Source organism: Vidua macroura, chromosome 20 (genome assembly GCF_024509145.1).
Source record: "Vidua macroura isolate BioBank_ID:100142 chromosome 20, ASM2450914v1, whole genome shotgun sequence".
NCBI lineage: Eukaryota > Metazoa > Chordata > Aves > Passeriformes > Viduidae > Vidua > Vidua macroura.
The window spans coordinates 4,098,139-4,124,403 of NC_071590.1; the positions used below are offsets into that span (position 1 = coordinate 4,098,139).

Consider the following 26,265-nt stretch of genomic DNA (forward strand, 5'->3'; position numbering starts at 1 on the left):
TTTTATGGTTTATAGTTCAGAAAGTGTCAGTTTACAGAATTTGATTTCTGGGGTAAGTGTCAGTTACTGGCTTTCCTTCCAAGCATTTGATGATAAGTGGCTAAAGGGGATTTGCCTTAAAGGATCAGACAAGAAACACTAGAATTTGCTGCAGAGAATTCAGAGGAGATGACTTAGAGAGTACTGTTCTATGCATGTATATGCACTGGGTTTCAGGTACCACTGCTCAGGAGCTCACATTTCTCACCAAGTTGGTGGAAAGCATTAGGAATAATCCACAATTCCAAAGAGAAGAGCTCAGTGTAGCTCAGGGTGAGTGATTGTTAACCAAGTAGCAGCTGCTTCACTTAGATTTTGAAGGTAAGGGTTTGGGGAAGCAAAATAAACATAAGATTTTTTGGTAATTGTTTTGAACTCCTTCAGGCATTTCAAGTCACTGGCAAAAACATTTTCCTGCACTTTTCCCTGCTGTAGAGATTGAAGACTTGAGCTCCATACTCTAATATAGTTCTACATCCTTCTTACATTGTGGTGCCTAAGGAAATGATGTCTCCTTCCAGGGTTTATTGATATATTTTCTGAGTCGAAAGAGCGCCTGGGCCTTCACGCCTCGATGATCCTGAGATTCTTGCACCGGAACCGCATCTCCAGCACTGCCATCCCTTACCCAGTGCTGGAGTACTTCAACAACATCTGCACCATGCGCTCCTCCGTGCTGAAGGACTCTTTGGATCGACTTCTCCTCAAAGAGAGAGGTGTGCAATGTCCTCCCTTCTCTTTCAGGATGATGGTGTGACCATGGCTTTGAAAAAGAGACTACAGATAAAATGAAAAGCTTTCTTTACTATGTCACCTCTAACAGGCTTCATGTTTTATGAAGTTGATCTGCATGCTTCTGTGGATTTTTCTTGTTTTTTTGAAGCACATAAATTAATTTCTGAACTACTCAGCAATATGAGTAACACTCTGGAATGTTCTTATCTTTCTCTGGGCCTGTTTCAGAATTGATGGTTACTCATTTGTGATATTCTGTATTCAGTCAAGTATCTTTACTAGTTGCTAGAAACTTAGTTTCCATGTGAAGGTGGATGTTTTGTGAAGTTAACTGTTCAGCATTAAAAGACACTATTATTTTGGACTGGAGGTGATGAATCTTATACTGTATCTCTGATTGGACTGGCCTGGTCCCTACAGGGAGGGCTCCTTTTCTTTACAGCTTGACTAGATATTTTCAGATTTCTGCACTTCTATTGAAATAGATCAAGTTACATGGGAAAGAGAGTGCTTTGTCCTTTCCCTAAAATACATGAATTGAAGTTTTCTTCATTGTAATTTACTTTTGCCTTTCATCTGTTTGTATTTGGGCACAAAAATAATAAAGCACTGTTGAGGCCAGTAATGAAAGGGGTAGATAAAGGCTATTGAACTCCAGGGAATGGAGGTGTTTTCATACTGAGAGTGGTAGATGGAGATTATTGCAATTTCATCTGAAATGAAACTTTGCTCTCTTCTAGTTTCTGTTAGAAACAGTCCTTCAGGGGCTGTGTTCTGTGCCAAGAAGTTAATTTGTGTGAGATAGTTCTTACAAAGGCATAACAATGCTCCAAACAGGCCAAAGAAAAACATTGAGTGTTTTTTTTGCAGAATACCCCAGTGATCTGAATGGTAATCAGGAGTCAGACAAGCTGAAGTCTGTCACAAAGTGCTACACCCACATCGAAACCTCCTCCAATTCCGCCGATATCGACAAGATGACGAACGGAGAAACGTCCTCCTTCTGGCAGTCGGACGGGAGTGCTCGATCCCACTGGATCCGGTGAGCTTGGGGCTGGGGCTCTGAGTCCTCAGGCTGACAGCATTGATCCTGGCTGGATGCCAGGTACCTCCAAGGCTGCTCCATGACTCCCCTCCTCAGTGGGCAGGGGAGAGAAAATGTAACAAAAGGCTCTTGGGTCAAGGGCAGGGAGAGCTCTCTCACCAGCTGCCATCACAGACAAAACAGACTTGATTCAGGGAATTTAGTTCAGTTTTTTAAATCAGGGTGGGGTTAGGAGAAACAAAACCAAATCTTCCCCCCCCTTTCTTCCCAGGCTTAGAAAAAAACGGAAGAGAAATTATCTCCTCCCCTCCAGAGGCACGGGGGGATGGGGAGTGTGGGCTGCACTCAGTTCATCACATGCTGGCTCTGCCACTCCTTCCTCCTCAGGGACAGAACTCCTCACATGCTTCCCTGCACCAGTGTAGGGTCCCTTCCATGGTGCTCCTGCAAAGTGCTCCAGTGTGGGTCCTTCCAGTGGGATGCAGTTACAGAACCACAGAATACTGAGTTGGAAGGGACCCCCAAGGATCATCAAGTCCAGATGTTAAGTGAATAGCCCCTATGGAGACCAGTTCTTCAGGAAGAGGCTGCTGCAGCATGGGTCCCCCACAGGATCACAAATCCTGCCAGCAAACCTCTTCCAGTGCACACTGCTCTCCCCATGGGGACAAAGGTCCAGCCTCCAGCAGCATCTCACACCCTGTAGCCTCCCACTGCTAAAACCTTGTCACACAAACCCAATACAGATGTAATTGAAAACAGCTGAAATTAATGACAGGTGAATACAGATAAAAGCAGAAGTCATTAATCTCTGCATAAAATTTAAAAGCCTGACTGCCAAATAAAAGGTTACCTGTAAAAAGCCTGTATCTGCTGTGGTGACAAAAAGCTGCAACAATGCAGCAAAAAGCCTTGTTGTATAGTGAAGCTTTCCAAGCTGTAATACAGATGCAGTGGTTGGTACTTGAATAGAAACACTTTGTCACTGTCCAGGATGTTCCATGAAACAGAAATGCTCAATGAAACAGAAATGTTCAGTAGTTTTTTTTCAGTGGTAGATCTAAGTATGTTTCAAAGGAAAAAACATCTCATTTTAGTCATTATTAACATTGCATTTTTATTCCTGAGGAGTGAATTCTCAGTTTAAAATATAAATATAAAATTCTACAGTCTCTCAGAGGCAACTGTTTTCTAAATCAAAAATTTTTAACTTGTTCACCATGGTGAGGTTAAGAACACCTGTGAAGCATTAGGTAAATTTCAGATGATGTATTTGTGTTTGTAGAGGAGGAAATGAGTAATAAGGAGGAAAACATATAATAATAATGAGGAAAGTTAATAACAATATAATACCTATTATATATACACGTATAATATTATGGTATATAATAATAAAAGCACGGTGCTTGACTTACCTTCTCTTCGCAAGAACCGTTTTCTCTTCTTTGCCTTGCAGTTTAAAGATGAAACCAGATGTGGTTTTGAGACACCTGTCCATTGCAGTGGCAGCTAATGACCAGAGTTACATGCCACAGCAAGTCACAGTGGCAGTGGGAAGGAATGCCAGCAGTCTCCAGGAGGTCCGAGATGTTCACATTCCAAGCAATATCACTGGCTACGTAACACTGTTGGAAAACGCTAACATTAGTCAGATGTGTGAGTCAATAAAGATACCATTGGGATACTGCTTTGCTGCTTTGTGGAAAGTGAAAGGTTGGGTAGATCATGGAGAGATGTGTTGAGGTGTCAGTCACTAGGGGTGACACTTCGGGCCGTGTCCTTGGGTCAGAGGAATTGTTTTAATTCTAGTTCAATTTCTAGCCTGTAAGAGAGTCTTCTGAGCCTTTCTTGTGGCCTCTGCAACGTGGGTTAAGGGTTGAAGAGAAAAATGACTCTAAAGATGCAGTTTTAGCCTTTCAATGTGAAGACATGGGGCTGTTTTAAAATATCCTTGCTTGCAGAGTGAAAGCATATGTTGGCTGATAGTATCTAGCAAAAAATCTGCTCCTTTTTGGTACTGAAACTGAGGTTGGTCCAGTGTAAGGCAGGTTTTTTGCTTTTAAATAGTGTTATTTTTGATTCTGCTAGCTCTGTGGGTGCTATATTGGAATCAATCAAGAAAAGCTGCTCCTTCCTAAGATGATTTCTGCAGCTTCAGGAATTTTGTCCCTTCAGTCCCAAAAGATGCTTTTCCCTGAGAGGAGCTTTCACTGCCACAGAAGTGGGCAGCAAGGATGTTTTTCCTCAAAAGTAATCAGGACAATGCCATCTGTGCAAAATGGTCAAGAACTTGTGTGAAAATTTTTATGTAACTTTAAACTTTGCCTTTGGGCTTTGCTCCTTCTCCCTGTTATCTCCACAACCACTTGCTTCCAAGACACTTCCTATGTATGTAGGTAGGAAGGTACTGGTGAAATAATCTACAATCCATTTTCCACTTTGAGGATATTTTATTATAATTTTTTCCAGTTTCTAGCCATAGCATCTGTAATGGAATGCCAAGGCTAAATTTTCCAGACCAGAGGGTGCACAGTGTGTGTGGTTGTGCTGTTCCGTATCTGCCATTACTTTTCCAAGAGGTCCCGCACTAATTTAATATTTGGAATAGCTGGATTCTTCTAACTCTAATCTAGCAGAAGAAATGGGAAAAAAATTCTAACTTGTGTTTTGACAGATGTACAGATAAACATCAAGCGTTGCCTTAGTGATGGATGTGACACCAGGATCCACGGGCTGCGGGCCGTGGGCTACCAGCGAGTGAAGAAGGTGGGAGTGTCTGTGTGCGACGCCTCGGCCATCTGGTACTGGTCCCTGCTGACCTCTCTGGTGACAGCTTCCATGGAAACCAACCCAGCATTTGTTCACACCATTTTACAGAATACTCAGTAAGTACCAAACTTACACAGGGTGTGATTTTATCTACTTCTTATTTAAAAAAAAAAAAATACTTCTGGCTTTAGGAAGCAATCTGTTGTATGTGACTGGTTTACATTCCCTCCATTAAGGTGTTTAAACATCTTTTTCTGTCTCATTGGTCAGATTTTTGATGTTTTGCACATACTAGAACAAGTGTGATTCTCCTGGCTGTTTCATCTAGTTGTTAAACCATGACTTAGTGGACACTGAAAAAAAGATTTTTCACTGATCCATTTACTTGTAATGACTTTGAGCAGCCTAAAATTAAGTAATTTTTCTTGTCTAGTATTAATAATCAATAAAATCAACATCTTCCCCTTAGGACTGAAGCCTAATTTAGCTTAATTTTCAGCAGATTTCTACTTAGGTAATGCCTTGTCATGCATTTTATGGAGATATAGTTGAGTATATGCACCATCTCCATGCAAATGTTTGCTTGTGGTGGTTGACCATTTTCTGTGTAACGTTTCCTTGTTAGATTGCCAAACACTTCTGCTGGATGACTTGAAGGATTGGAATCCTAATAAAACCTCTCCACACCCACATGAGCTTGTACAGAGCACGATGTCACCACACTGAAGAGCAGGGCTGTCATTAGGTTAATGAATCCTGTAGGCTAAAGTCCACTAAGCCTATCTTTTAATTTATGTCATCTGTGAAATCTCTTCAAAGTTTAGATAACTCCATACGTGCTCACGCCTTAGGCCCATAGTTGCAGGCTTTGCTGAAACTGAGGGCCTTCAGTTTTGGTGAAGTTTAGATATTTTTTAGAAATATAACATGAACACTGAGCTAATAAAGCACTGACAAATTATAATGGAGAAATCCTGATAAAATCATGCTTTCAGGAATGAGATTCATTGTTTAGAATTATAAAGCAAAAACCCCAAACTTTAGAATTGGGAGGAATAACTGTAATACTGAAAACTTCAGTATTGGATAGAATAATGTTGGTGAAACCGCTTGAGAATTCGGTCTCAGGGATTATCACAATATCTTTGGGAATTCAGAAAAATCTGATTTGAGCTAACAAGTATCTCTCTTAGTTTTTCTTATTCTTCTGAGGGAATTTCAAATCAATTTTCACTTTATTCACAGGCTCTTGCTCAATTCTAGACCAATTTAAAATAAAGCAGTGCTTGGACACTAAGCTATTTCTAATGCTGTCACAGATTTAATGTAAAACTACTTGATGTGTTTGTCTCATTAAATCTGAGATTGAGACTAGATTCAAGATTACCCAGCAGTCATTGAACTTTCCCTGCCTAGAATGCAATGCTGTTGTTCCCTTTTGAAGAGAATCTCTGTGTAAATAGATTTTGTGCACTCAGAAGCAATTTGTAGAGACCTGCCCACTCAAAGCATAAAGATTCAAGCCTCTAATTCACATTAGGAGGCTCTTTTTTCCAATTCTGCCTGGTTTCCTGACACTATGTTTCACTTTTTCCTAGGAAAGCACTGCAGCACATGCCACCTCTATCCCTAACACCAGGCTCCACAGATTTTTCAAGCTTCTTATCACCAAATGTTCTGGAAGAAGTAGATAGCTTCCTTATCAGAATAACAAGGTGAGCTTGTGTGGTTGGTGCAGTGGGAAGTGGTTTGGAAGAGTCTACAAATCAAATTTTTACATCTTTGCTCACATGCTCTTTTTTAAGTATCTAGAAAATACAAATACATCAAGAAACAGGCACCTGAGAGATTCTGTGGCAGCTTGTCTTTATTGAAAACCAGAATGTCCCAGATTTTCTTTTCACATTGTTGTGTTTTCCCTCACAGTTGTTGTACTACTCCAGAGGTGGAGCTGACACTCCTGGCCTTTGCCTTAGCCCGGGGGAGTGTTGCCAAAGTGCTGAGTTCCCTTTGTGCCATCACTGATCATCTGGACACTCCTTACAAGGCTTCCTCCCTTATCTCTTCCATGGCAGCAGTCAGACAGAACCTGCTCTATAAATATGGTAATGGAACAATCCTGGATCCTTTACTCTGCAGGCTTAAGAAAATATACAGCTTTGAGTTGTTCCCCTTGGTGGGTTTTAAAATTACCCAAATCTTCTTAATTAAAAACTTATTGAAATCACAACCTAGCAGCTGAACTGCCCAAAAAGTTGGTGGTTGATCAGCTTCTTGTGATTAAAGAGTTAAACCAAGTAGAATCTTCTCAAGAGAGAAAACATGAACTTTCTAGATCATGGCCCCTGTATCATCATGGTCATAGATGGTGTTTGTGTTGCTTAAAAGGCAATTGGCAGGAAGTATTTCTCTTCTTCCAGTAAGACATTTGTTTGAGTGAGTGAGCCTCTGTGAATGCTCTCTCCTGCAGGCATGTACAAATTTAAGATGCATTTTAAATGTAATGCCATTAGCATCCCTTTATGGCTCTTTCTTTTTTCCACTTTTGTAAGATGAATTAAAATTAAGTTTTTATAATCTGCGTATGTCATGAGTGTAGAGCTGTTCATGGTCTGGCATCAGGTGCTGATTTTGCTGTATTTGCTGTACTTGTTTGATAAATCTGTGTTTTCTCAGGTATCAGCTTCTGAGATTCTCATTGGTCTCTCATGAAGAATTCTGCCCTTTATTTGCCTTTTAATATGTTTTTTCAGTATTTCTTGTCTTGTGCCAAAGAATACATGGATTATTTTATAATTATCAATGTTTACTTTCAAAAATTTTGAAAATTGATTCGTTTTCCCCAGAGTAGCTAAAGCCTTTTGTAAGACAAGTGGTATTTCATGGATTGTGAATTCCAAAGTGTGACAACAGTTGAAAGAACATTAATTGTCATGAATTTCTTTGTCCTTCTGTCTATATCCAAAACTCCAACTACCTTAGATTAATGTATCTCTCATATTCCAGTTTTCCTCCCCTTTTTGAGTCTGACAGTGGTAAAAATCTCATAGTATTGTAATTTTTTTCCCATTTTTTTTTCTGAATGAAGAACTATGGAAAATATATTTTACCATTTAAAATGAATTTGATAACCCTGTTGGTTTTTTGACTTAGGAAAGCCTTTACGACTCACTCTGCAAGCATGTGATGTAAAGGGAAAAGAAGATAAATCAGGGCCTGAAAACCTCCTTGTAGAACCATGGACTGGGGATGGTAAGAGCCTGGACTTAAAATCCATAACATTAGAATCATAAAATTTAATTTAGATGATTCCACCAAACTTAATTGTTAACAATGCTGTGTTGGAGTTTCATATTTACTATATATATATATATATATATATATATATATCTTTATGGTTTTATGCTATGGAAGTTCTGTAATTAAAAATAGGTAAACTAACAAACAAAAACCCAAACGAAAACAATATATCAATTCAATTTTGCAGCACTATGGAATTCTCATAATCCAGTTTATTGTCAAAACAAGCCAACCAAACAAAAAGATTGGATTTTGGAGAGAGTTATTAATATTCTACGTGGAAGTCAGCAGTGAGCTGCCACAGGGAATATTCTCCTAGAGCACACTTTGTGGGTTGAAGTCATGAATCTCTGTTACTTTCCCAAATATTGATGGGAGAGAGTTTGTAGAAATCAATGAAATTCTCACTGCATGTACCTATTAATTCTCTCTTAAAGCCTCTGTTAATGCAATGCTTTTATGTATTGAATACAACCTAAACAAAGTGATTTGTGTTTCTTGATCTCCTTTTTAAGTGAAATGCCACCTAATCTTTTTTTTTTTTAATAGGTTATTGTCTTGTGCAGTGCTACTGGTAAATGAAAGCCATTGTAACAGAAAATCAGGCACTTTCTAAATGCTTGTTTTACACCTCTGTTAGTTCATGTGCATAATTTGAGTTTATTCTTTAGTGATTTTATGGCTTGTCTACTGTTGTTTTGTGGGTCACAGTTTGGGGGACTGTTCACTGAGTTCAGTGAATAGAGCCGTGAGCCAAAGTAATATTGGAGAATTACTAATAAGCTTTAATAAGGAAATATTCTTGAAACTGCTGCAGATGTTGCAGTGCCCTGAGAGATACTGCCTGGAGAGTTCTGTGTAAAATACGATCTTTTAAGTAGTCCCTTTTATTTGGAAACATTTGCTAATGGGCATTTCACTGGAAAAGCTTTGTGGTTTTGTTTCCCCCCTTAGCCCACAATCCCAGTATTCTCTTTCAAACACCTTGCACTAGCACTCATTCAGACTCATTCTGTTCCACTGCTGCTTTAGGTTTTCTTACTGAAACTGGGAAAACCAGAGCAAGTATCATTCTTTCTACTGGAACTGAATCTTCATTTCAAGTGACACAAATTAGATTAAAGGTATGTAATTGCTGTGAGCTTTTGAAGTAGAAGACTTACTTTTTTCCCCTATTGGTGGAATTGAATTTGGATATTTTTAATATGAACTGAAATTTAAATTCATTATGAAATACTGCTATTTTAGAATTTTCCTTCAGTGTACATGAGGGAACTTCAGGAAAAGGAGGTCTTAAATTGTTCCAGGGAGCCAAAAACATGTAGTAAAGACATGTATTTTATATTGATTTTATCTATATCTTGTAATATCTATCTCAAGTCAGAGACTCTTTGGTTTATGGTTTCTCTCTGAAGTGTGTGGATTTATATGCTAGGTCTTTTATCTTATGTTTAAAATAACTTTTTGACTCTGTGAATAGCAGGTGTATATCAATATACAAAGCATGTGAGTTCAGAGTAAATGAAGGTATTTCAAATTCTGGTTAGAGACACCAGTGTAATTTGAATTTGGTGTGACTGTTACCTGGTTTCAAAGGAAGGTCTTGTGATTAAATCTCATGGCCATGACAAAACTTCAGTGAGGTTTCTGCAGCTGAATTGACTTATTTACTTAAGGCAAAGCAATAGTATTATTTCATTCCCAGAGCAACAATGCATATTTCTATGTCTTAAACATGGACTTCTGGCAAGAAAATTTTAACTGGAGCTGGAGAGGCAGCTGTGTTGTTTTGCAGTGTAGTGATATTAATAGGGAAACATAATTTTAGTTTTGTTTATTTTTTTAATGTAAAAGGAAAACAAAATGGGAATTAATATGTGGAAGTATATCTAATTAATATGTGGAATTGTAGTTAATGTAAGGGTGGTGGCAGGGTGATAAATAGGCTAAATAATAACCATGTACATGACCTCAATTCAGTGTGTTACAGAAGTTTTCATAACATTTCTCTAAATGTGTTTCATCTTCCTATGCAATTCCAGAGACCAGGATTGTCAGGATTTGGTTGCTTGTCATAAGTTCTTTATTTTCCTTACTGCATTGTGTGGCTTTGCCCTTCAGGTCCGGCGAGGTGCCATTGGAGCGCAGTGCGGGCTGGTGTTTGCATACAATGGTGCCTCAGAAAAGTTCCATGCTGAGGAGCACTTCAAAAGGTTTGAGAGCTACGACAAATGGAAGCTGAGGGAATTCAAACAGTTTTTAAAAACCAGGTATAAATGGATTTTTGCAATGCATACATGGAAAAAGAATGTTGTATTTGATCGTTTTGTAATGCCGCTCGAACTACTGCATGTTGTTCCAAGTGACTTAAAAATGGTGCATCATTTAATTGTTGTTTGATTTTAATGAGCCTCAGTTTGATGTGTTGAACAAAATATGTATATATTATATATACCACTTGTTTTAAAGGCCTATTATAAAAGGGATATAGCAAAACAAACCTTCTACTTGCGGTGCAGATCAATGATAACAGAAATTTTAAAATTAAGTTCTATTAAATCAGTTTTCAGAACTGTTGCTTAGGAGTAAGGGGACTTAAGGGGCTAAGACAAAAAGGATTTTCTTGATTTTTTTTTTTTTTTGTTGTTTGTTTGTTTTTTTTTGTTTTTAACCTTGCATGTGATTGAGTTTTGGGTTTGTGAAACTTTCTGCTGTCTTTCTTCATCTTTATAGCTGTAACATGCTCTAAGTATTTTGGTAGAGTATCAACAGCTTTGCAATGTCTCTAAACGTTTTCTTTACAAAGTGTGTTACATTCTTTTATACACAGAAGCAGTTGCTCATGTGATGATTTAGGAGATGATGATCCTATTGGCTGGTTTGAAGTAGAAGAAGAATGGGATGAAGTTGATGTCAAAATGCAGCAATGCAGAGTTTCCAAAGTAAGAACCCACAAAAACCCCTTGGCCCAGTCACAACAAACAGGGGCTCTTTTCTATGTCAACTGAAATAAATTCTGTTTTGTGAGGGAGAACTCTACTGAATGGAGAAAAAATTTAATAGGCTTCTAGTTAAATGAATAATTCAACTTTTGTCCTCTGAATTTTATTCTTTTTCTCTGTATGCACATAGATATATATCTGTAGTTAAGTGGTACTAATGCTAAGTTATGTGATAATGTGCAAATTACTGGTTTTAATAAGATTGTTGCTTTATTCTAGTATCTAGACCATTTAACTCCTGTGGAGTCATAGCATTTATTCTTTCAGAGCCCGGTTCTTCAGTCCTTGTTTCAGTGGGCAAACAATTACGAAGCATTTCCATCAGTTAGGCTGCTGTCCCTGGGGAATGGAGACTTTCATTTCGAGAATGGCAAAAGATGGTTTTGATTTTAAGTGCTTGGTGCATTTGGAGGGAATGTTACATTTCAGATCATGGTTCTGGAATCAGCTGTTGTAGTTCCCCAGTCCTGCACTGTGGGAATTAAGATAATTGGTGGCATTGTTGTGTCAATTGGGATTTTTTCTGACTCTGTTGCTGCTTGCTAAGTCATTGCTGCTGCAGGGTAACCAGTGCATGTGGATGGCAGGACTTGCTGTTCCTTCAGGTTTGTGCTCTGCACCTCACTGAGAGCAGACTGATCAAAGTATGTTCTAAATATTACATACTGATCTTCTGCTTGCTTTTGAAAACAGCTAATAATTCTTTAACCTGCAAGAATACTGCAGCTGTGGCAGTGAGGAGCAGTGTGTGCACAATGAATGAGCTGATAATGAATTAACAAACTTAGCAGGAACTTGTAGAGGTCATAGAACCATCCCTGTGACTTTTTGGAAGCAGGGAGAGATCAAACTTAGCCTGAATCTGAGGCTCAGTATTTTAATCCTCTGGAAGTGATAGACAAAGGACTAAGGCTTCCCCCCTCAGTCCTCACCAACGTGCACTCATGCCTTTTAAAAGCCCAATTTGTACCAGCTTTTAAACCCAAATCTTGTGCTATTTTTATATCCATCTAGTACTTGATGATAAAGTTCTTGTGCACAAGACAAGACTCAGCAGAACGGCTCGGGGTCCAAGGGCTGAGTGTTCTGGGCTACCTGCGGCCCCTGCGGGACGAGCCCTGCAGGACCATGAGCTGCCTGCAGTGCAGGAAGACTGAGGAGGACACAGTTTGTGGCACAACTCTGCTCCTGAAGACACTTCACTTCATCCAGCAGCTGGCACAGGACCTGGTATTTTTACTTCTTAAGGTTTTTTAAGCTTCTGTTTGCCAGGCTAAAAGGAATAAGGCTGTGCAAACAACAGTTGTGAATGGGCAAAGAAAAGTTGGGGTATTCTGAACCAAGGTTAAAAAGCATGTTGTGGAAAAATTTATTTATGAAAAATAGAATTCTGTGTATGTTTGCTGAAGGTTTATTACTTCCAATTAAATTAGATGGAGAGGTAGAGGTTATAAAGTGTTCTGGTGGTGGAGAAAAGGGATGGGATCCTAGAAATCCAGAAGAAGGGGAGGTTTCTGTGAATAAGAAGGTTTCAGCATGAACTGTCACATTTAGGCACCAGATTGTCCATGAAAAAACTTAAACTGGAATTCACGTTAGCTGCAAATTTATAGGAAAGATGGCTGTGCTTTCCTTTAAGCCCAGTGCTCAGAGATTTATGTTTTATAAGTGTTTCTGTATAGATAAAACTTTCCAATCCTGCATTTTCTTTGCCTTTTTAAGGTTCAGCAGAAGGAGAGTGGATTAAAATACAAGTCATTTTTAGATTTCACAGGCCTTGATTTGCAGCTGTTCTGGAATTTTTACAATAAACTCCACCGAAAGTAAGTTTCTTCTTTTAGTGTCTGCTGAAGCACTAATCAGTGCGTGTGTATAAATAAAATATGCTTTGTTTAGTTACTGCAGTTCGTTCTTCCTAAACTACATCATTTACATAAATAACATTTCCCTGCTGCTGCCATATGGACTTCTAACTATGAAGTTATGTAGAAGCTCAAGCTGTAGATCAGATGAGCTGGTAGCTACACTTCCTTTGGCTATGTCTCTCCACTCAGTGGTTTTTATCTATCTGAACTTTCATAGCAATACTTATTTGGTGCAAAGGAGCTGCTTTTCTAATTTTTGCTTCTATTTGTTATGTATCTTACAGCCCAAGGGAAGAATGTATCTTTGCTCAAACACTGCTGTTGCAGCTTCTCCAGAGCTGCTTCTCTGTACTTACTGGAGATAATAAAACTGCTAAACCTCAAGAAACTCCTCAGAGCAAAACAACTGGTCACACAGAAGCTGCAGAAGAACTTTATAGACATTTGTGTGAAGGTAATTTTTATTCAATATATATTGACTGTTTTGTCTATTAAATTTTGGGAAAAGATACTCATTCCTAGAGGCCAAGTCAGGTCCTGTTCCTTTGTTTCTCCTTCAGGTCAGTGTGTGTGCTAATTAGTCTGTCACTAGAAACTTTTCCTTGGCCCAAAGAAATGGTTTTGTAGACTTTCTGACAACATGGTCTGGAAACAGCTGCAATAGAAAATTCCTTTTGAATGTGTCACCTGCTTGTACCACCAGGGAATGTGACCCTTTGACTATGACATTACTGGGGTTTATTTATTTCTGATATTGCATATCAGTACAAATGAGCTCATGAGTGGACTGTGAGGTTTACAGGAACACAGAGAAGATTCTAGAGCCAGTGAAGAGAAGGGGAATTACACATTAGATTTCACTGGAGTAGGGTGTCACCCTCTCTATTCAAGTGTAATTTGAAGAGTCTCCTGTAGAAGCGAGCTAGAGGGAAAACACTTTATATAGAATCTGTCACATCTTGAAAATTGTATTAGCTTTGATGAGTGTCAAGTTATAATCTTCCTAGAATTCATTTACTTGGTGAAGAGATACATTCTTTCTTAATATAAATCTTTCTTGCTGTAAGTTAAAAAGTTTCCCCTCCTTTTCTGTGTGTATAATGGGATTGCAAGGGCTTGAAGCTGTGTAGACTAACATTTAATTCAGTTATGCCTCTAATATATTAGATGAGGTATTAATTAGAACTTGTAATTTTGTTTCCTTTTTGTATGAGCAGTAGTGGATATGGGGGACAGTAACTTCAAGCCAATGAAAATGCTGAAAGAGGAAGTTAAGAACACCTTACTCAGTGGAGCAGCAGTTTTTTTCCCAGATAGACAGACCAGGCGACACCAGCTCTTCACCATGATGGTAAACATTGAATGAGAAATTGTTTGTTTAGTGCCTGCTTTCTTTATGCAGAAAAGAGGACAAATCTGACTTGTTATTCTCAAATAATACATACTTTGTCCCATTCAAGTAAAAACCTTTTTTTTTTTTTGTCTTTGCCTCTTTTTACCCTTCCCCTTTTCTCTCTGCAGCTTATCCAAAGAAAGAGGAGCTAACCCTGCCTTTCTTACAAAAATGAATAATAGAACACAGAAATTAGAATTCTTTGTCACAGAGGACGAAAACAGAATGTATCATAAATATAAATATTTTTCCTTTTCTAGAAAAACATCACAGAGCAAGAACATAAGCAATCTGTACATCTTGCCTTCAGATCGTTGTGTACCCACTTCAGGTAAGGGGTCCTGAAATTGAGCATATTTGTGTGAGACCCCACATTTGTTAATAAGTTTGTATTTAGTCCTTTTTAGAAATGTTACTCTCCTGAACAATAATCCTGTGAAGTAATCAACTAATGTTGTTTAGAAAGGACATGCTACTACCCAATATATTTACTAACTGAATAGCTCTATAAAACACTGGGCAAGATTGGTGCTCAAATCCCAGTATATTGCTCTTAGGCATCTCCTAGGCTGTCTTCCAGTTTTTAAAGTAATCGTCAGTGCTGATGGTTGGGATTGATTTAATTAGTCTGGAGTCATCAAAACACAAACTTTTGATTTACACTGTAATTACACAGAAGGATCTCTACAGATTTGACACAAAAAATGCTAGATTTCTGGTTTGGAACTGTTTGGAACTCCTTGTTGTTGGTTAGTAAGAGTATTTTTGTTTTCTAGTGATCAAGATCCAGGTGGACTCTTATTATTACCAGAGAAAGGAGTTTCTGCAAATTTTGACATAAGTGAAGTATTATCAGTCATGGACACCCTTCTGCTTGTGGCAGCAAGAGAGGTAACTGTCTTTGCTCCTGCTTCTGTGTCATGAGTTTTGGAGGCACTCAAACACAAGCTGCTTCCATGGATACTAAGGAACAGCTTCCCTGTCCTGGATGCCACTGTTCATGGCTGTGCAAGTCAGTAGGATTAGCTTTTCCAGTCAGTTGAGTGTTTTCCTTTAAGCACTGACATTTCATAATAGTAGAGTAGGAAATGAATTATATTTTTCCAATATGAAATATGTAAGATGTGGTGTTTTTCCATAGCATTGAAAAGACTCTATGGAGAGACACTGGGATACTGAAGGAATCATTCCATTTTGAGAGGCTAGGATTGAGCATGTCACTAAGGGAGGTGGAAATGAAGGAGAGTTATTTACATATGCAGAAAAACTGTGCTGAGAACGTCAAGTGACTCATATATAGTTGTTTCTATTTAAAGTTGTGATATATCAAAACAAAGCCCATCACTTGCTACAGGGTGTTACATGCTGCTTGTCATTTGCATTTCATCTTTTTCTGGGGTGAGTGGGATGATTGGTGTCCATCCCAGCTTACTTGGTGCATACTGTGTGTCATGCTGCAGCAGAGGAGGCTCCATTACATTCATGGATGTTCCTTATTTTTCAGTGTGAAATGATGATGCTGGATGTTGCACAGCAAGAGAGTGGCACAGTCTTGTCTTCCTTATTCTGGTCTGTTCAGGGCAGCCTCCTTTCCTGGTGCTATCTGCAGCTTAAAGGCACTGATAATTCAGCCAAGGATCTTGCAGTAGAAATACTTAAAAATTGTAAGTGCTGGGATTGCATACAGAATTAAATATGGGGCAATACAGGACTTTAAAATGTGATTTTGTAAATTGCAGTATAATTAGGGATCACCAAAGGTTGCCTGAAGCATACTCATAACTGTCATAGCATTTTTAATCTCTCTAGGAAATAATTAGTAGGCATATTTAGCAACCTGGAGTTTTAGCTGTACTGATAATCTTACGTTGGGAGAATCTTCAGAAAGCATTTCAGTAAGTTTTGGGGGCCAAATACTGAAAAAAAACCTCCAAACAACAAATAGTTACAGGCTTTCATTTAACATTTTAATTTAACAGCATCTCATATTTTGGTAAACTCCTGCATGGTGATATGTGCATTCTTGGATGTTTGTGATAGCAAGAAGTTGGTTAAGAAACTGGGTACATCTAAGGGGTTTTGTTGGGTTTTTTTTTGTGGGGGGGATTGTTACATTTTTATAATGCAGCAGCTCAGTGTTGAGTTAATTGGGCCAAATACTTAACAAAGGTGTAATTTTATGTAAAATTACACAATATTTATGTTATTTGTTTATAAATAAATTTGCTGTGTTCCTGTATTACATTTAAAAATGGAGTAAGGCTGTAGGTAAAAATTCCTACTCTCACTTTTTACTTCAGCTGCATTTCTTAGCAGTGTATTGAGACTACTGGATGCATGGAGCTTGTTGAAACAATCTTGGAGAATTACTCATCCCTTATTTTTTCAGTGATATTGTTGATAAGCATGACTTGTTTCCACAATAGAAATATCACAGAAAACTTCTCTGAAGTGTTGGGTGTTGCAGCCTTGGGGCAGCAGATCCTTTCCTGCTGTATTTGTCCTTGTGCTCATCACCATGCACCTAATATTTGATAAAGTGAATTGTGGGAGCAAATCCTTAAGGTAGCTACAAAAGATTATTTTTTTTTTCTCTTTAGATGTGGGCCAATTCCTGACAAATATCAGAACAATTTTGCAGTCACTCTTATCTCAATATAGTGGCAAAACAATAGTTGAAAAAATAAGTAGCTCTGTCTTTGCTATGGCAACTCGTCAGCTGGTAAGTGACCTATGGGATTTTATCCTGTTCCTGGGAGGCATGGGTGTGGATCTGGCATTTTCCTGACACCTGTCTTTGCTCCTAGGTCATCTTCTTGTTGGATTTTTGCACTTTAGACATTCCGTACTGTACTCTGCTACAGGGATTCAGCACTTTGATAGAACCACTGAAAAGCCTTTGTAGTGAACCTCATAAGGTAATTAAGGACATGGGCACTATTAAACATTCTGAAACAAAAGCAAAATTGCAAGGAAGACAGAAAACTGAGGTGATTCTATTGGTGAGCATTGGAAAAGAGCTAAGAAGCTTCTAAAAGTGTAGGATGTGTAATGAAATGTTGAATGAAGAATGACAAACATATCTGCTGATAAGGAAAAGTGGTCAGAAAGTGCAACTGGAATGAGCAGCCTGGAAGGTGGATAGGAAAGAGGGGATTCTGTGGGTGAAGAGGAAAACAAAAATAGTATATGCTTAACATTTTTAGCTTCACTGCTTGTGGTGATGTAAATAAAATCTGTGTGTCTGTAGCATAGATGTTGAAATCTGCATTAGTCATCCAGTGTTTCTTTGTCATGACTGGAGACTTGTACTCACCTGTGGGTGAGACAGTCTCCTCCCGAGTCTCCTCCTCCAGTGGACTGGCTGGGTTTTGTTTTAGAAGTGCTTCCTTATTATGATTACCAAGGATGTCTTCAGAGCTAATTTCTGTGTAAATCAATGCTGTAGCCTTTTAAATGCCATTTGTGTGCACATCTGGCAACTTGAAAGTACAGACACAAAAATCTAGTGTGGTCATTTATTTTTTTTTCTTACCTTTGTATCTAAGAATGCATTTTTGTTGTACAGACAGACATGGAAAGCTGGCAGCAGGAGCAGCCTGTAGTATTGAGAACCTGGACAATGGAATCACCTCATAACTATGAAAATAATTGCCACGAGGTCTCAGTCTTCCTGTGTCATGGGGCAACTTACTTTGAGGTGGAATTTGATGAAAAATGTGAAACTGAAAGAAGGTAATTTAATCTTGTGCTGTGTTAAATTCCAGTGTCTGTTTGCAGAGGGGACAATTCATGTTTCAATGTGCACTCCACACATGCCATTTCAATTTTTTCATTGTCCAGAGCAGTACACAATGTATATTTTTGAATGACCTTGTGCTGAAAGCTACCTCTCCTGGCAAATTTACAGACATACTGTTCATATGAATTTTGCTTCCTTTGGCCTTGATCTGTTTGATAATAATGCTGTGACCACCACAGTTTGTGCTTGTGGTATTTATTTTGCCCTCTTTCTCTTGGTAACGCATCAGGCTACTGCTTAGTTAAAGCATTTGCCAGATGTTAGATATGGCATCCATTACCAGTTCCAGAGTCCTGCAGGATGGCAGATCTGTGTTTGCTGGGACTTCTGCATTGAAATATGAAATAAACTCCTTAGCAGTTACATGAAGGTGTGGTTCAGAAAGAAGTGACAGTGTGCAGTTAGATACAGCACTTGTGAAAATCCAGAAACAAAACCATTCTCCCTCAAAACTTAAAAAGTAAATTTGGAAGTAATGAATTGCAATTTTCACAGGTATGATTACCTGGAGTTTACTGATGCCAGAGGGGCAAAAACTCGTTACGATACAAAGGTTGGCACTGAGAAATGGCCTAAGGTGAGCACCTTTAAAATTATGAACCAAATTATTTATCCAGTCTTAGGAAGTCCTTATGATTCCTGTGGAAACCTGTTATATAAAAGGATGTGTGATTTTGTGCATGGGTGTGTTTCTTAGGTGGGGGACAGGAGATGGGGAAGAAAGTCTGCAATGCTGGAAATAAAAGCAGTGAATGAGTAAAGAATCCCTCTTTGCTCCTGTTACCAAAAGAGCAGTCAGTTAAAGTGAAAAGGAATAATCATGTTTAACTGCCAATAATACACGGGTAAAACTTGCTCTGCCCTTGCAAGTTTTTATATCATAAAACAAGTTTTGGCCCTTCCTGAGGCTGTGCTCTGTCCTCAAATGGGATGCTGCTCTTCTGTTTTTGTGGCTCTTGACTTTTAAAGCTCAATCATATATAAAATTGCTCATTAAGCTCTTGAATAGAAATTTTACCTGCTTAGCACTGTGGGTTTCTCATTGAGATGGTGGGGGAAATTAGCTCTATTATGGCCAGAACATAATACTGAAACCCCAGAGTTGCTGAAGGGAATTCATTACCCTGAAACGTTTTCCTGTCATGTACATTTGGCAAAATGACTGTTTTGTTGCTCTGTAGAAAGTGACCTTTAAGGCTGGCCCACGGCTGCAGTTTCTCTTTCACTCTGACAGCAGCAATAATGAGTGGGGCTACAAGTTTTCCGTCACTGCTTACGGCCTCCCAGACGTTGCCGTGTCTTGGGGCTTGGATTTACAGCTGCTTGTCTCCCGGCTGATGGGGCGCTTGGCTTCCCGGAGCATGGCCCTCAAATCCCTGCGAGGTGAGTGCCTCCCACAGCTCCATCCCTGCAGAGAGGAGCAAGGGCTTGGTGTTGAGAAACCCCTGTGGAAATGGAGTTCCTTGTGTATTTCCCTCATGTGAACGTGGAAGACTTGCTGTGTTGCAAGTCCATGGAAGACTTGCTGTGTTGCAAGTCCATGGAAGACTTGCTGTGTTCCAAATCCATGGAAGACTTGCTCTGTTCCAAATCCATGGAAGACTTGCTGTGTTGCAAGTCCATGGAAGACTTGCTGTGTTCCAAATCCATGGAAGACTTGCTGTGTTGCAAGTCCATGGAAGACTTGCTGTGTTCCAAATCCATGGAAGACTTGCTCTGTTCCAAATCCATGGAAGACTTGCTGTGTTGCAAGTCCATGGAAGACTTGCTGTGTTCCAAATCCATGGAAGACTTGCTGTGTTCCAAATCCATGGAAGACTTGCTGTGTTCCAAGTCCATGGAAGACATGGACACGTGGAAGTAATCCTACTAAGCTAAATTACATTTATGAAGTAGTATATTCTTTTTTTTTTTTTCCATTTAAGATTGTTCCCTGGTGCTGTCATCCAGCCCACATTGGGAGTGTGAATATGGAGCCAACAAACTGAAAAAATTACAGAGCTTAGGACACAAAGGATTCTAAGTTTCACATGAGCGTTTTGTGTTGAATGAAATTTGAAGTCACAAATTAAGTTTGGTTAATTACATTAGTTAAGTACAGTTAGGATTTTGACCTTGAAGATAAGTACATTAAATTTTAATAAACAAAAAAAATATTAATTTGTAAGCAAGAACACTTCTCTCTAGCTTCCTAAATCTGAATCCATCCACCACTTAGGAGAAATTAAATAAGGCTAAGAGTTCTTCCTCCAATCAAGTGGTCCATATTTACCTTGGAAAATTAGACAGCTATTTACATGTGAATTCAGGGAACTAATTGAAGTGCTTGAGAATATTTTCTTCCTTTTTTAATATAAGCATGCTTGCATATAACAAATTAGGTGCTTAGTAGGAGAGAAAGCTTTTAAACTCTTTTAAATCAGAAAATTGCTGTAATTATAATACAGTGAAAATGTTTGATTTAAAGTCCTTCCATATTGTAACGTTGTCACTATAAAGTAAGATATTGATGCTGCCATTAATGAAAGGGTACATCAGTTTTCTGTACCATGTTAGAAAAATAGAGAACATTGCTAAATTACTTGTTCAGTCTATTTGCATTAACGTTTTGTTGTGAGTTTGTTGTCAGTTTTTTTCCCTACTGGCTGTTTAATGTTTATTATTTTCAGTAATCTGTAAAAATGAAGAAAATTACTTAGTAACTGAAAGATCTGTTCTGAATTTCTTGCAGAATTAGGTAGTGAAGCAGACTTGCCTCCTTTGAAAGTAACCTCGGTTCTCAATTCTCCTCTGTGGAAACCTGTCTTCAGGCATCAGCTGTGTCCTGAGGCACTCCCGGGAGCCAGGCAAAACAACACCAAGCACCAAGACAAAAATGAGGTACTCACCCACTGCTTGTGTTCCCTTGGCATGGAGTCCCTGTGGATCACACAGCTTCATTGGCTTTATGGAGTTGGAACGCCCTTAAGCTCATGCTGCTGTGCTAAACTAAATATTTGTGCTGTTGGATTCAAATACCAAGGAGGAAAGAAACTGTTGTTCTGTGCCCTTTATTAGTTTCCATTTTCATGGAATCATCAAATGGTTTGGAGAGACCTTCAAAGATCATCTAATTCACTCCCCATCTTGTGCAGGGATGTCTTTTATTGATCAGTTTGCTCAGCTGCAGTGGATAAACTGCAAGTTGACTTTGCAGCCCTTTGTTTTCTCTCAGCCAGTATTGATGTGTTGTCCCCTTCTCTGCAGGCTCGGAGCTCTCCCCACGACGTCTGCCGTAACTTTCTTATCGACTTTGCAAAATCAGATCCTGCCCAGGACTTCAGTGGGCAAAAATCTGAACTTTTCAAAGGACTTATACAGGCATGTAAAAAACAGACCCCAAAGACAGATATAGTTGCTGGTCCTACTGTTGATCAAGCTGTGAACTCAACATTTGCTGCTTTGGTGTATCTCACTCCAGATTTATTTGAGAAGCTTCAAAAATATGGTAACTCTAATATTATTAGATTATCTTAATAATGAAGACTTACAGTTTGTAAAAGGCTCTCTTAGTTTATAACATTTAAAAATCAGTTTAGTGGGGCAATTTAAAGATGATGTTCTGTAGAAAGGTATCATTTAGGCAGATTAGGTAAGCTTTCTCTCTAGAGTGTTTATTTTTTATTAACATACATTTTTGTCTTCATGGCACTGGTAAAATAATAATAATAATCAGAAGCTCTTATTCTGTAAAGCTATACCTAAAGAGGATAGAAATGTCCTCTGGGGCTTTACTTCAGAACAGTGTGGCTCCAGTTATTAGAGGTTCTCGGATCATTTTCTACATTGTACCTTTTCTAAAAAGCCAGCAGCAACTTCTGTTATTAACTGTTGGGGTTGGAGGAGGTGTGAATTGTCTCCAAAAATACCATTCTGTGGAAATCAGCCCTGCCATCCTCAGAATTTTTTTTTTCCAATAGAAGATAATATTTTGCTTTTAACTTACTGGCCATTGTATTATAATTTATGTATTTTTCAATAGGTAAAATGAACAACTTTTTGACTTACAGCATCTTTCCATTAAGTTCATTGATATATTTGAAGTATTGGAGAATAAGATGTTACTTGGTTTTGAAGGATTTCATTTTAGGTTTTCACTTTTTGTCATAATTTTGACACTAAACATTTTACATTTTTGTTAGAATGATTGAGCTATTTTTTGAGCTGTGAAGTTATGAGTGAAAAATGACTGACACAAAGGCTGATATGATGACTAATGTGGTTGCTGCCTTTAGTCATTTTGTCTATGTCTGATAATTGAGCTAATTTTCTGAGTGACATTGAGAACTGGGCAAATATTAATGAGTGTTTGAGAAATCCATCCCACTGTTCTGTCAGTATCTTCATCTGCTGGTCCTGCTGGGGCAGAGTAATTTCAGTGTTTCAGGACCTGTGTTCACCTGCAGTATGGGAAGTTTGGAGAAGAGATGCTGAAAAGAATACAGGACAAAAATTAGAAAGGGAGAATGAAAGAGGGAAGACTGAATAAGAATATCTTTTTCTCCATAGTCATTGTCAGGGCAGTTTGAATAGAAACTGATTTGTCAGGTTTTTAATTTTTGCAAATTGGTCTTGAAAGTCCTTTCTAAAAATTCATAGTGTAAAACAGTAGAGAAAACAAATACATCTACAGAGCTTTAAGTTACTACTACATATTTGTTGATTATTCTGATAAGTCTGCATCAGTGTTATTGCATGCATAGGGGAGGATTTTATTTTCCATGGCTTCAGGCAGCAATTTTGGGAAGAGATGAGAAAGATACTCATTAAATTAACTTTGTAAATAAATCAGTCAAGGTGCAGTTTGTATATTTATGACATATGAAAGTTGGCAGGTTTATTCTCTATTTTTATTACAGGTATAATTCCAAGTATTGACTAAGAGATGAAGGGAGGGCTGTAGCATAATTTTAGTTAAGCAGTTGTATGAAATGGAGCTGTAAATAAACAGAACTCTCTTCTTTCTCTCATTTCCAGTCAACAGTGGAGGCAAGGTGCCTTTGAGTGATGAGTTTGCACAAGTATATTCCCTGGCTGATTCCATTAGAATATGGATGGTAAGAACACTCAGGAGGATCTCTATTAATGTCATTTACTTCAGTACTTTACAGTGCAATGTTAAGGAGCAGGGTGGAACAGTTTTTCCTTCAGTTATTCTCCATCAACTGTATTCACTTAGAACATAGGTTAACTTTGAAACTTTGGACTTGAATGTTTAATTGCATCCTTACACTCCTCTCCTTCCTTCAGCCCCAGATGTATCATCATGAGTAGTTAGGACTGAATCTGACTGAAAATCAATTGAATTTGTGTTATATTTTAGCAAGAACTTATGTTGTAAATTAGATTCTTACACTGCAGTTGGACTTCTTTTGAGGTATATCATAGAAAGAAGTGTGTCTTAAAACATCATTCCATTGTCTTGTGACTTTCTCCCTCCTCTTTTCTGCCTAAGAATTCCTGGCAGGTTGATGTACTGGAGTTACAATGGATGCAGATGCATGTTAAGATGATTAATTGCCTTTACCCATTGCATGACAGGTGATGTTTGCATCTGACAGAATTTGCTAGGGGGTAACATATTTTTGGAGAACTTTATCTCACAACTAGATGTCTACATTTTCCTGAGTGCTGAGGGTAAATGAGAAACCTTCTTTTCCTTGGAGGATTGGTGCACATCAAATCACAAGACAGGGAATGGCCTCAGCCTACAAAGCTCAAGCAGCTCGGGGTGAGGCTGTTACTGCTCTGACAGTTCAGGTGCTGCTCCTTTAGGCTCCTGGGTGCTTTGCTCTGCAGTTGGGAATAGTAACTACAGTCATCTATTCCTGACATTAAATTCCTTTCAGTCATTATAGTCTTCATCCTGCCTTGCTGTATGGAGGTACAGAGAGAATCATATTTTAACTATATTAACATCCTGTCTGCAGTTGGAAATGAAGCAGAAATTCCTGATGGGGAGGGGAAATGATGCTGAGGAGAAGCAGAACACAGAAGCAAGTGAGGTGAACCCAGAAACTCTCGGTGAGTGTTGCCTTGTATGTTTGAGCATTCCAGGTAGCTTAGGAAAGCATTGTAAACCTGAAGGCATTATTTTTGCTGTGAAAGGTAAGTTAGCAACTGGGGTTAGTTTTTCATACCTTAAGAGATAGCCTAGTGTACATTGGATTAATTATCTGGGATTATGTTCTGCTGTTCTTTGCAGAAAACAGTAATAAAGTTCTGCAGGGAGTGACCTTTCACTCAGGTCACCTGGTTCTGAACTTAAGTTCATCTGTTTTTGTAGGTACTTCTTACCACATTTAAGTGATGTTAGAGCAGCAGCTGATTGTTATTAGAACAAAATGTGTTCTTACTGACTATTCTGTACTTCATATGGTTCAGTGTGATTATTCAGATTTAGCATTTGGAAATCTGAACTTAAGCAACCGGTAGCATCATGATCAATATAACAAGAAAAACCAGTATTTTTAGCTGTCTTGACTGAGAAGAAATAAGATAAATCACTTTCTTCTTAAGCCTAAGACAGCAAATTTGTTGTTCTATTGTCGTGATTTTAAGTCTTCCAATTTTTATTCTGCAGCAAAACTCTGTGTGCAGAAGAGTCTTTTGTTGCTGAATTTTTTGCCCATAAGAGCAGAGACAAAAGATTCTGCCTCAGACAGTGTGGAAGCCCAAGACATGGATGATCCCCAGCAGTATATGAGTGATCAAAGCCAAAGACAAGGATCAGCTGTGGACATGGACTTCCAGGCAGCACCATCGGTGTCGTCCAGTGCAGGAATTCACCCTGTTTCAAAAGAAGGTAGTCAAGCATCACAGTCTGATCTGAAAGTTAAACAAATTCCAGACCTCCACCAAGCAGAAGCTGCAGCTGCATTTCACAGTAAGCCTGTTGAGAATACAGCTTCACAGCAAGAAGATGTGTCATCCCCTCCTTCCACTCCTACCCGGAAGTCCCAGCTGGGCCGTGGAAGACTGAGGCTGCTGTCCTTCAGGTCAATGGAAGAGCCAAGAGCTCTGCCTACTGTGAAGGAAAAATATCCTATTTTGAAGAGCATATTAGACTTTATTAAGGATCAATCACTTTCACATGAAAGGTAAGCAAATTGAAAATGTTGTCAGTTATAATATACAGAAGCTTGTCTTCACACCTCTTCAGGTAGAATAAAATATTTTAGCAGCAAGATAATATGGCAGAATATTTTGTTTAGAGTTGTCAGACTTATGTATCAAGCCTCAGTTATTCACAAGAATGTAAGGACTCAGAGAGCACTATTTCATTTCATTTGCTTCTGTCACATAGAACAGAATGTAAAAAACAGTCACTTGGCATCTATTGTCTTGCTTCCTCAGATGTGTTTGTAGAGGCATTTTGCTTTTTATCTACAAAAGTAAAGCCATGGTGTATCACTATTTCCAATCCTTGGTACCAAATAGAGATAAGTTGCATCTCTCATTAAATTACCTGGTATTCTGAAAATATAAATCAAAAGAGAGATTTCCAATTCTCAGCTTGTCTGTGTTGAACTCTAGAACATGGAATGGTGCAGGAAGAGCTGAATTCTGTTCGAAGCTTTATCACTCACTCCAACTAATACACTGAAATACAGCTGGAAATTCAGATACAAAGCAGTTTGTAACCAGTCAAACACTTCTTGAATTATACTTTTATTTGTGTTGCTTTAAGCACAGTGTTTTGAAGTTTTCACTGATATTTTTTGCTTTCAGTGTTTTAAAGGTTCTTGCTTTGAGAAAATCCCAAGGGCAGAGTATTATGGAAGTGCTCAAGACCATCCGCCAGTGCCTGGACTCGCTTGGGCAGCCACACTGCTTTCACCCACCCTGTGTACTTTTTCTCCTAGAACTTCTAGCCTGTCAGAAAGATTTTACAAAGTAAGTAATTATTTAGGCAAATCTCAGCCATGTGATTTGCTGTCTTAGTTCTTGTGTTCCTCCAGCATGTATATTGACAAGAGTAGAAAGTTCTGCTTTTTCGTGGATGTGGATAATAAAAATATGAATGACTTGAGGTTAGTTTTCAGGCTAGTAGGCATATCTGGTGTTCTTCATTAAAAAAAAAAAAAAAATTATTTTCAAGTGGGACTTAGTTGCACAGCTGTTCATGCCATGAATATCATGAATATGTTTAGCTCTGATTTCTATGTTATGTCTGGCCAGTGCTGTCACAACTCTGTTTCTTGGCTTCTCACTTGTCAGGAGCTTTCTGTGGTCATCTTGCAATGCACTGTTTTCCTTTAAGATCTTGATTAAAT

General features: G+C 38.5%; 1 protein-coding gene across 1 annotated transcript in view; it reads left to right on the forward strand.

Annotated features, from left to right (window-relative positions):
• Window positions 1–26,265, forward strand: part of ZZEF1 (zinc finger ZZ-type and EF-hand domain containing 1) — a 56,684-nt gene that overhangs the window by 5,009 nt on the left and 25,410 nt on the right. The window contains exons 3-30 of the mRNA XM_053995334.1: window positions 561–755; window positions 1,645–1,816; window positions 3,276–3,475; window positions 4,494–4,704; window positions 6,187–6,303; window positions 6,515–6,693; window positions 7,742–7,840; window positions 8,921–9,012; window positions 10,010–10,158; window positions 10,719–10,830; window positions 11,905–12,120; window positions 12,613–12,713; window positions 13,040–13,209; window positions 13,973–14,106; window positions 14,409–14,479; window positions 14,925–15,039; window positions 15,653–15,812; window positions 16,749–16,870; window positions 16,956–17,066; window positions 17,717–17,883; window positions 18,446–18,527; window positions 19,132–19,333; window positions 20,682–20,830; window positions 21,197–21,437; window positions 22,967–23,046; window positions 23,920–24,013; window positions 24,573–25,089; window positions 25,721–25,885. Coding sequence (XP_053851309.1) covers window positions 561–755; window positions 1,645–1,816; window positions 3,276–3,475; window positions 4,494–4,704; window positions 6,187–6,303; window positions 6,515–6,693; window positions 7,742–7,840; window positions 8,921–9,012; window positions 10,010–10,158; window positions 10,719–10,830; window positions 11,905–12,120; window positions 12,613–12,713; window positions 13,040–13,209; window positions 13,973–14,106; window positions 14,409–14,479; window positions 14,925–15,039; window positions 15,653–15,812; window positions 16,749–16,870; window positions 16,956–17,066; window positions 17,717–17,883; window positions 18,446–18,527; window positions 19,132–19,333; window positions 20,682–20,830; window positions 21,197–21,437; window positions 22,967–23,046; window positions 23,920–24,013; window positions 24,573–25,089; window positions 25,721–25,885 — 4,423 coding nt within the window. The remainder of the gene's footprint in view (window positions 1–560; window positions 756–1,644; window positions 1,817–3,275; window positions 3,476–4,493; window positions 4,705–6,186; window positions 6,304–6,514; window positions 6,694–7,741; window positions 7,841–8,920; window positions 9,013–10,009; window positions 10,159–10,718; window positions 10,831–11,904; window positions 12,121–12,612; window positions 12,714–13,039; window positions 13,210–13,972; window positions 14,107–14,408; window positions 14,480–14,924; window positions 15,040–15,652; window positions 15,813–16,748; window positions 16,871–16,955; window positions 17,067–17,716; window positions 17,884–18,445; window positions 18,528–19,131; window positions 19,334–20,681; window positions 20,831–21,196; window positions 21,438–22,966; window positions 23,047–23,919; window positions 24,014–24,572; window positions 25,090–25,720; window positions 25,886–26,265) is intronic.